The 10,859-nt window shown below is 39.6% G+C and overlaps 1 protein-coding gene across 2 annotated transcripts in view; it reads left to right on the forward strand.

Moving 5' to 3' along the window:
- Positions 1–10,416, forward strand: part of ranbp2 (RAN binding protein 2) — a 31,132-nt gene extending 20,716 nt beyond the window's left edge. The window contains exons 21-30 of one of the 2 annotated variants that reach the window (XM_014975042.2): positions 503–580; positions 2,637–2,819; positions 3,928–4,014; positions 4,116–4,291; positions 6,428–6,674; positions 6,764–6,853; positions 6,941–7,095; positions 7,531–7,804; positions 8,727–9,067; positions 9,578–10,416. In XM_014975042.2, coding sequence (XP_014830528.2) covers positions 503–580; positions 2,637–2,819; positions 3,928–4,014; positions 4,116–4,291; positions 6,428–6,674; positions 6,764–6,853; positions 6,941–7,095; positions 7,531–7,804; positions 8,727–9,067; positions 9,578–9,883 — 1,937 coding nt within the window. In that variant the 3' untranslated portion in view covers positions 9,884–10,416. The remainder of the gene's footprint in view (positions 1–502; positions 581–2,636; positions 2,820–3,927; positions 4,015–4,115; positions 4,292–6,427; positions 6,675–6,763; positions 6,854–6,940; positions 7,096–7,530; positions 7,805–8,726; positions 9,068–9,577) is intronic. The other variant, XM_014975043.2, reaches the window with a different exon arrangement.
- Positions 10,417–10,859: the final 443 nt, after the last annotated feature.

Genomic DNA, 10,859 nt, shown 5'->3' on the forward strand with positions numbered 1-10,859 from the left:
GTCTATGTTGCTACCAATAGTGTAAATATAATGGAAATATTGTAGGATGATTTCAACATTATCCAACTTAAGCTAGAACCTGAACACAGTTACATGTCTCCAATCAGGTGTATTGGACATATTTAGCTTAAAATATCTAAATTAGCTTTTCTATTCCTCATAAGAAGGGTGGTTGAATAATTAGCCAATAATTATGCCAGATGTTTATTGTTTGATATACAAAGTGTGTAGTTTCCTACATATCATTATTTGAAGAAAATCAACAATAAATATAAGTTTGTGCACTTGATACTTGCTTTTGAAATAAATCCTAAAAAGCCAAACAATACGGTGAGTTTCACGCTGATGATGAATTTTAATTATTAAGAGGAGCGCTCAGGGATTTGGTTAAGACTCGGTTGTCACACACTTTCTCCCATTTGAACGATCTTGGCATTGTTTTCTGAACATGGCAGCCTCATATTTAGTGTCTCTTCACCAACAACAACCCGTCATCCTTTAGGGCTGGATTTTAGGCTTTTCAAAGATAACCCAATGGCCTTTTGGACCAGCACATCCACCGTCCAATTTGAAAGCCCAGGTACTCTAACTATTGCAGTGTGTGTTAAAACCCCTCAGCTGTCACCTGGCTGGCCCCGACTTCAACAAACAATAACCTGTTTGCACGGAGTGGACAGACCAAACAGACTGAAGCTAACCTGTTGCATGTCGTGTGTTGAAGTTCAGTCCTTGGTGTCTAACTTAGCAACTGCCCAGCATCAGGATGTAAGCATCTTGTTCAAAACAAGCTGTAAAACTAATGACATTTTTTACCTTATAGGCACTGTATATACAAAAGTAAATAGCTGATTTTTTTCCTTTATTTTACCCCAAATTATTTGGATTCTTCACAGATCCTATGCATGCAGTTTTACTAAAAGTGAGGGAATTTAATATAAAAAAGCCTTTATTTTTTAAATAATCTGTGCATAGCTAGTTTTGTTTCCACTACAAAGCTTTAATAGTCTGCTAATGTCAAATAACCACAATTTTGCAATAAGACGCATCTCAGGTTCAAACAACCTACAACATTCAAACGGTGCACAAAAAGGAGAAAGACAAGAGAGTTTTAATTTACTTGCAAGGAGAATGGACAGAGACATGCATTAGTTATAATCTCCTACCGCTCTAAAGCACGTTCTGCCGTACCCTCTCTTTTCATTTCCTGAGGGTGGTCCCTAGTTGCATAGCTTATTCTGTTATCTTGAGTTAATTACATAGTGTTACTGTTTCTTCTGTTGTTTTATCTTGAGTCACAGTCTTGTTGCACCTCCAGGCTGAGTAGTGCAGAGTATGAGTGCAGAGTCCAGTTCCTTTGTTTCTTCCTGTAGCTGCATTGCAGGAACTGATGTACTCACAGAACAATGGTGATATACAGCACGATTAAATCAACTTCACACGTCAAAAACATAAGAGCACAGCAAACTTAAGATAAAATACTAAATATTTCTAACAACGCATCATTAAAAACATGGCACTGCTACTTCCTGTTGTCATCTTTGTGTTTTCTGCCAGTAGTAACATCTGGCTGTTGATTTCCATTGCAGTTTTGTTCACAAACAAGCTGTAAAAGTAATGACATTTTTTACCTTATAGGCACTGTGAACAGCTGTTTTTTCTTTATTTTAACCCAAATTATTTGGATTTGTCACAGATTCTATGCATGCAGTTTTAGTAAAACTGACTGAATTTTATATAAAAATGCCTTTGTTTAAAAAAATCTGTTCATAACTAGCTTTGTTTTCATTACAAATGAGATCAAAACTTTAATATTCTGCTAATGTAAAAAAATAAAATAAAAACAATTTCGCAATAAGAAGCACAATTAAAGTCACATGTGAATAAGTCATTAAAAACACTCTGTGCCATTATTCTACCACCACTTTCTGTCGTCGTCTTCATTTTTTCTGCCAGTAGTAAGATCCGGCTGTTGATCACATAACTTATGCGAAAAAAAAAAAAATATTTCCAATGCAGTTTTACGAAATACGCTAATTTTGATGCATTCAAAATACCGCCTAATTCTGGCACAACAACTTAGCAAAAAACTTTTTTGTTCTTATTTCAAAATTGGCATGTTTCCATTTAAGCAAATTTATTTTCATCATTCCAGTTTGTGTGATTATGCGGTCAACGAAAACGCAGTTATTGTCCTGTAAATGTGCATGAAGTGCAGTGTTGAAGCGCAGCAGGAGGCAGTAAAAGTAAAATGTTTCCTGAAAGGTGATCTGAAGACACAGGATGTTCCTTCAGGGAGGCACGCACTGTGACATTTTTCACAGAGCCATTTTTAGTGCTGGATCTGCAGCAGCAGCATGAAATGTAATTTGCTGCCTGGCGAGGCATTTGCAGATGATGTGCACATCAGCAGAAGCTAATTGGGGGTAAAGCTCAAATGTTTGCGTAGTTTAATGTCATCAAACTACCACAGGTAGTTTCTCACTGCAGTAAATCACATGCATGCGTTTCATTGTTGTGCATGTTATTTTACGTTACTGTGTGGATCTAACACTTGCACTGAAAGCTACAGTAAATAAATGTGACTTATGAGTCCTTGAAGTAGCTTAATGTTCACTGCTGCTGTATCTGTATCATAGGCTCTCCTCAGGCGGCGGCGGAGGCGTCCTGCTCGGGTTCGGATGACGACTCCGATGTGGAGATTGTTTTCGTCAGAGAGCCCACAGCTGAGCAGGCGGCTTTAGCCAGGAAGCTCCTGCTGCCTCTCACCTTCTTCTGCTATAAGAACGAGCCAGGCTACACCAGCGATGACGAACCTGACGGTGAGACCTGATTTATGAAAAGCGCAAAACAAGCAAAACTACTTTCTCCACCTTGATTGTGATGCATCCTGTACAACTCTACTAAACATCAAGCAAATCTATTGAGGGAAAAGCATCATTTTCCGCAAATATCAACATCTAATAGAGGAAAATGTGCCCACACTCATTAAAACGTTTTGCTTTTCTCCATTTAAAACTTAAAAATAAATGTAAAATTTTACAAAAATATACAACAAATTTACCATTTTAATTTTTTTTAAATTTCTTTTTCCAAAAGATAATGTGCCATTTGTGGCTCTAAACAAGTTTACTAAAAACATATCTTTGGGTTGTAAAGGTTGTTGTGGTTAAAATTTAAATAGATGATTTAAAATTTTAAGCGTCACAATAAGTCCAAGCTTGCATCCAAATCATTATAAAGTTTTATGAGAATCTAACATAGCATAATCCTAAACCAAATCTGCCAGAAAGTCAGTGGAGTCGTTTTCACAATCTGATGGATTTAAAGAATGTTTGCAATGAGGAGCATTTATTGAATGTGATGATTTAATATCAAAATTATATTATTAATTCATACACTAATACAAGCAGGTTACTGTTTTGTCTGAAACATACTGGACACCTTTCTAACACAGGTGAAAAAAAGCTTTAAAATTATTTAAAAAAAATTTCATCCACGTTGAAATTTGTCAGAAGTTGATCACAATCTGCAGTTAATTTCGCCTGGATTAGCAAGTCAATCTGAACAAATTAGGATTTTTAATTGGTGAATTTCCATCTGTTTGTATAAAGATATGCTGCTGCAGTTTGCCAATTTGTCATAATCCACTACATTTGCTTGTATAAATCTGTACCAAATATTTTTCTGCTGGTGTTGTATTTAAGGAGACTGTTTATGCTTGACCAGCAGATTTAGAAATTAAGTCCATCTTTACTTTTCCTCATGGTTTTGTATTATTCAGCTTATTTTTACACCATTATTGGGTATCATAAGGATGCAAACAGTTAATACCTGGTAAATTAACGGAAAGCAGAATTGTGAGCTAAAACTTAATATGTTACCTAAATTTAAAAATAGATTTTTACTGAATTTCTTTTTTATGGTTAGATGAGGACTTTGAGTCGGCTGTAAGAGCTTTGAATGGAAAGCTCTACCCAGATCCCCCTGAAGCAGCAGCAGCAGTCTGTGCTGAGGGTAAGCCGCTCAGCTCAAACTTTATCACACTACCGTCATAACAGCAACTAAAACACATTTGAGTAATTCTCCGTCACACTGAACCTCTGTGCTGCTCTCAGAGCCAGACTGCCAGTTTGTTTGGGAGAAGAAACCAACACCAGAGGAAGAGGAGCGGGCGAAGAGCCTCCAGCTTCCCCCGACGTTCTTCTGCGGCCTGAGCGCCACAGACAGCGACCCGGACAGCGAGGAGCCTGAAGACTTTGAGACGGAGCTACGCAAAGCCCAACAAGACCTGGTAATGGGTCACATAGTTTTATCCAAATTTTCACCTGCTTTCCTCCATTCTGACAATCTTTAAGGGGACCTATTATGCAAAATTCACATTTTATGAGTTTTTATATTTGCTTTTGGGTCTCAATTGCTTCTAAAGATGACCCAAAAGCTTAAACACCCAAATGTTTAATGTTTTTTGGTGTCCTGAAAATGAGCTGTTTCAAACACCTTGCGACTGTCGAGTCACTTTCCATTGGCAGGTCTCCGTTACCTAGCAACCTGCAACTTGTTACCTAGCAACCCAAGCAGAGCTCCAGCACATTTTCTCAGCTGGTTTTACCGCTGCACAATGGCTGCTGGAAAAGACAAGTGTTTAGTTATTGACATACCATCCAGAAACTACTGGCTGCAGTCTTGTTGGTTGTCCAGGAGGCTCAGCTTTTGCTTTTCAAAGATGTACGGTTGTATAATGGCACATCTGTTTGCAGCCATTTTCACATGCGAGTGTAAAGATTGTAGGGCTGAAACGATTCCTCGAATGATTCGAGTACCTCGATTACTAAAATTCCTCGAGGAAAATTTACCTGCCTCGAAGCTTCGTTAATTTATGTTTTATTAGTTAGCGCACCGTGTTCCGGCCGGGACTTCATTTGCGTTGCGCGGAGCTCTCACTTCCGCCTCTGAGTTGTTGACAAAAGCTAAGTCTCAGCGGCATAAAGTCCAATCTTCAAGATTGGCCCGTGGGGATTTTATTGATTGATGATAATGCCCGACTTTTTATCGTTTTTGGGGAACCAATAAGCATCCTTAAAATGACTGGGGGAATGCCTGGAGTACGGCAGCATTTCTCCTCCGGGGCTGCTGGTTGAAAGCGAACGGCGGGAAGAGCGCTGAGGTGAGCGGATAGACTGAACAGGGCGGGCGGCTGAGTAGCTGATGCTTACCGTGTAAATGTAGCTTTACCGACGAACCGCACAATAAATTTCATATCCCGGTCTGAAGAAACGGGTGGCGGAGCGCATCGTACATGGCTGGTAGATGAGTTTCTGAGTGTGACCAGTGAAGGTGTCGTAAATATCCCGTATTGCTTCCCCCGTGTTCGTCCCCCGGTCTAACGGTTCGTCAGTCCGCTGGTCTATTTCCTCCACCCCATCTTACGTTCGTTCATTCGCCCTCTCCTCCCACTCCAGGCGGCATTTCCCGTATTTTCAAACCCAAAGCGTGACAGGTTAGGTGGCAAGGTGAGTTTAATTAATCTATTAAACTCACTGAAGATGAATACATAAACTAAAAGCTGGATTGTAGACATTTTTTATAAGCATATTTGTGAGCCTGCCTCTTTGTTATTAAATTCAATATAATTTCAGATTTTTCTATAACTTTTCTTCTGGTTAACTTAGAAAGTGAGCTATTATTGTTACAGGTTAGTTTTCTAAACTACAAAAAAGCAACTGTTAGGGATGCTCAAATGTGAACAATTGGACTGATATTGATATCTGATAGTAACACCTGTATTATGCCAGATTTACCAATATTTCATTTTATAATTTTTTTATCCGATTACTCGATTAATCGTAAGAATAATCGATAGATTACTCGATTACTAAAATATTCGTTTACAACAGCCCTAAAAGATTGACTTGGGGGGGCGTGCCCAGCAGCAGATTATCTGGATTTAAGTGACAGGAGGCCCTAAAACAGATCAAAATAGACAGAACTGAGCAGAGTAAAATCTCATCTGAGAATCATTTTGTGCAAAAAATTAATGAACATCTGATTTGACATTTGGGAGGTTTTTGACGCAGGTCCTTTTCTAAACACCAAAAAACAGCTTATTATTATTGTTTTTATTTCATTTTAAGGTCTTGGTCTTATTTTTTCAGTCAAATTAAATCTGTTTTATTTGTATATTGCCAAATTACATTAACATGAAAAAATGTTAAATATTTATAAGTATTCATCAAACACAGAGAAAGTTATAATATTTAAGGTTTATTAATGGGTAGTTTTAGTAATGGATAGTTTTATTAATACTGTCTGTGGTCAACTTTAAATCTACTGTCTGTTTCTCAGCCTTTCTTTTTTTTTTTTTTTTTGCCTACTGCTTTTATAGTAACACGCTGATCAGAACGTCATTAAATAATAAAACTTTCTTCAGGTTGCCCAGTTAAACAGAGGTGAGCCGGTCTCCACCGATCCTGCAGAACCCTCGCAGGCCTCGGCCTCAGGCCCGTCGACCAGCAGAGCAGAACCTGCAGACTGCAGACCCACTCCAGACGATCAGCCAGGAGAAAAACCCACAGATACTCGGAATGAAACTCCCAGCAGCAGCAGCTCTCCTATCGACCTGTCCACTAAGAAGAGCCCAGAATCAGAGTCCAGAGCCGACACCACAGCTGCTCCAGGTACAGACTTTATAATCTGAGTTTCACCAACATTTTTCTGGTCAGAATCGGAATAATTTAATTAAAAATCACGTTTATTTCCCTTTCAGATTCTTCCTCCTTTGGCTTCAACTCACTCGGTGGGTTTTCGTTTGCTGACCTCGCCAAAAACACAGACGGATTCGCATTTGGATCTCAAGGTTTGTTCTAGCAGAACCTTTGCCAAGCTTCTCTTTTCCACTGTTCTGAAATAATTTAATTATGCCTGACGCTCTGACCTCAATCAGATGCCAATTTCTCCTGGGCGAATGCCGGAGCAACTGTGTTTGGAGCTGCAGCTCCCACTGAGGCCAAAAGCTCGGCCGCCGATGAGGGAAGTGATGAAGAGGAGGCCTCCAACAACGTGGATATCTACTTTGAGCCCATCGTTTCTCTACCGGAGGTACCTTCAAATACGCTCCTCATTTTTATGGTTAAAATATTTAAGATCTCAGAGCTCCAGGATATGAATTAAAATTAAAATATCCTCCTTTTTTCATTCCAGATCAGAAATTCTCGTAAAATTACTACTTTATTCTCCATTGTTGTACAACTGTTCTCTTGTACTATAATTACCTTATTCTCATAATTAAAAATAAGAAATATTAGTTTGCTCTGAATGTTCTGTCCCTGAGATGATCTGGACTCAGTGTAAGTAAATAGAAACTTGTAAAACACGCTTGTCAAACTAAGGAAACTCAAAAATTCCTTTGGTTGGGGGAAAAAAAATCCAGATTTTCTCAAAACTAAATATACAAAAAACAAAATTTCAATTCATCAAAAAGCTCGATTTAAGGCCAGCCCTTCCTCTCCTCTAAACGTTTTTTACTCTCTTAAGGTGGAGACGAAATCTGGCGAGGAAGATGAGGAAATCTTGTTTAAAGAGCGAGCCAAGCTGTACCGATGGGACCGTGACCTCGGCCAGTGGAAGGAGCGCGGCATCGGAGACCTCAAGATCCTCTTCCACCCGACCAAACACTTCTACCGGATCCTGATGCGAAGAGACCAGGTGCTGAGGGTTTGTGCCAACCACACCATCTCAGAGTCCATGGAGCTGAAACCCATGAACACCTCCGCCAACGCACTCGTCTGGACCGCCACCGACTACTCGGGTACAAATATTTAAATGGGGAAACTATGATTCAAAGTTCACATTTTGCATGTTTTTGTGCTTCAGTTTGGGTTTCTAATGTTTCTAGAAACAGTCCAAGCTTTTAAAAACCAAAAACCCAGTCAGTTTTTGGCATTAAGTTGATGTTGTTTGGAAAACCTCCTGAATGTAAGGTCACAAATAAAAGGGCACTTCCTCTCAAGTAGCAACCTCAGCAGAGTTCTGCCCGTTACCTAGCAACCTCAGCAGAGTTCTGCCCGTTACCTAGCAACATCAGCAGAGTTCTGCCCGTTACCTAGCAACCTCAGCATAGTTCTGCCCGTAACCTAGCAACGTCAGCAGACTTCTGCCCGTAACCTAGCAACCTCAGCAGACTTCTGCCCGTTACCTAGCAACCTCAGCAGACTTCTGCCCGTTACCTAGCAACCTCAGCAGACTTCTGCCCGTTACCTAGCAACCTCAGCAGAGCTCCAGCAGGATTGGTCAGCTGGTTTTGCTACTGTATGTGTACTGGAAAAGACATTTTTTGTTTTCCATTCAGAAACCACTCTGCATTCTTGTTGGTTGTGCAGGAGGCTCTACTTCTGCTTTTCAAAGATGTACAGTTGAATAATTAAAAACTTAAGTGTACCGTACGCTAAAGGAATGCGATTGTTTTTCATTTTAAACAGTAAAATGTTTTTCTTATTTAGAAAAACATTTTTTACATAAAATAAGCTTAAGTGGTTAAATGAAAAATTTGTTAAATGTGCCTCTTGTTTTTTTGATTTGTAGGTGATTACTAAAATAATCGTCAGCTGCAGGCCTATTACAAAATGTGAAAAGGTTCAATGAATATGAATATCAATATACATTGTGTATCTAATAAAGGGAAAGTGTTGGTTTTGTTGCCGTCTTCCTAAAAGTTTTGCTTCCTCCTTCAGACGGTGAAGGTGTGGTGGAGCAGCTGGCAGCCAAGTTCAAAACCTCAGAGTTAGCAGAGTCGTTCAGGAAGACCTTCTGCGAATGTCAGAGCCGCATCGGCCAAACCGGCGACGACGCCTCGGCGCTGTCCAGAGTGCAGGAACACTCCAGAGACACGAACCCGCTGGTATTCCTCAGGGTGGCAGCCGACGGCGAGCCCCTGGGCTCCATCACCATCGAGCTTTTCTCTCACATCGTCCCCAAAACGGCGGAGAACTTCAGAGCGCTGTGCACCGGAGAGAAAGGCTTCGGCCTGCAGAACTCCGTCTTCCATCGGGTCATACCGGACTTCATGTGTCAGGTGAAAGAATTACAGCGTGAAGAAGTTGTTTAATTCGCTGATAGTATGACCTAAGGCTGAGAGGACTAACTGAATTTATCGTGATTAGTCAGTTATTGAAATAATCAACTAATTTAGTAATTGATTAATGATTAACTGGAGTATACAGACTCAACAAAAAGGCTGTTTTCTGAAAGGACAACACATTTAGAGCAGTAATAAAGCCAAAACTGTACAAAAAACCTATACATTTTGTATTTAAGATAGAAAAGGTTCCATGTAGAACTCCTTAAGTGAGAGAGTTTAGCTTCACGTCGGTCAAATTACCTAAAAAATATTTATATATGCATTAGGGCTGGGTGATATGGCTTAAAATAAAGTGTTCAATTTTCAATTTCAAACTTTAAATTATTATTTTTTTATTTTATTTTTAAATCACTTTCTTTTCCAAATGAAAAAGATGCAGATGTGCCATATTTTTTTTGTTCATATTCACATGCTTGACCAATCTTCTGCTTCCTGCCGTTTCAGGGAGGCGACATCACCAAAGGTGACGGCACCGGCGGCAAATCCATCTACGGCGCCGCGTTCGAGGACGAAAACTTCGATGTCCGGCACACGGGGCCGGGCATCCTGTCGATGGCGAACCGTGGGCGTGACACCAACAACTCGCAGTTCTTCATAACGCTGAAGAAAGCGGAACATTTGGACTTCAAACACGTGGTGTTCGGCTACGTCCGGGACGGGATGAGCGTGGTGCAGAAGATGGGAGAGCTGGGCACGAAGGGCGGGGCTCCCGCCAAGAAGCTGGTCATCACGGAGTGCGGACAGCTGTAGCTGCTCGGGTGGGAAGGTCCAGACCGTCAGCCTGGTCTGAGTTGGAATGAAGTCGACTAGAAGCTGGGAAAACTGCGAGGTCCAATGAACTTCCTGGACGATCTGGGAACCTCAGTGGAGTCACTTTGGTGGGAGGCTTTCGAAGCAACATCACTGCATCACTGCATTTTAGTCATTTTTCAGATGTTTATTTTTCATGTGTCTATAATTGTAAATGGAACACTTTGTATTGTTTTTGTTTATTTCTATGTGTTGTCCTACTTTTTTATTTTTTTGAGGGATTATTAAACATACTTCAGCTTTGTTTGGTTTGTTTCCTCCACCATAGACGAACATTTCCCTGTTTGTTTTTCTTTCAGTCAAATGTATTCACAGTGCAGATAATTGGACTCTAACCAGTTGAAATAATCTCAATCTTAAACAGATTGGTTTGGGGATTCAGCGTCTGTACAGATTGAGATTACCAAGAAAAGTTGCTTGTTGTACTGGAATAATTTGCTGATAATTGAGAAATAAATTTGCTTTACACGTAATGCGTGGTTCTCATGTTTATATATAATTATAATTTTGGGATAATTGCTGATTTTCATCAGCGAAAACATTTTGATGACTGTTTTCCATTACAGTGTTTTCTATCAAAATCAAAAATTCATAAACTAATCTTGTGACAAAATTTGAAGGACTTGATGGGGTATGTAAACTTTTAAATGTTTAAGCTGAAGTTAGCCACAACTTTTCCTCTCTATTACAATTATAGTTTGCATGTCAGATTAGATTTAATCTGACATGCAAAAGAAAAAATTGTCTTGGGAATTTGAAATTCAACTTTTCTAACTTTGTAAATTACTCACATTATTGGCTAATTGACTCACAATAGGGCTTTACCTACACATTTAGTTGAGTTTGGAAAGTTGTAATTAAATATAAATATAGAAAATGGTGTAAAAAAGAAAAACATTGGTTGGCTAAGTTTTTC

Source organism: Poecilia mexicana, unplaced genomic scaffold, assembly GCF_051168715.1.
Source record: "Poecilia mexicana isolate PSO_F unplaced genomic scaffold, ASM5116871v1 scaffold_2, whole genome shotgun sequence".
NCBI classification, from domain to species: domain Eukaryota; kingdom Metazoa; phylum Chordata; class Actinopteri; order Cyprinodontiformes; family Poeciliidae; genus Poecilia; species Poecilia mexicana.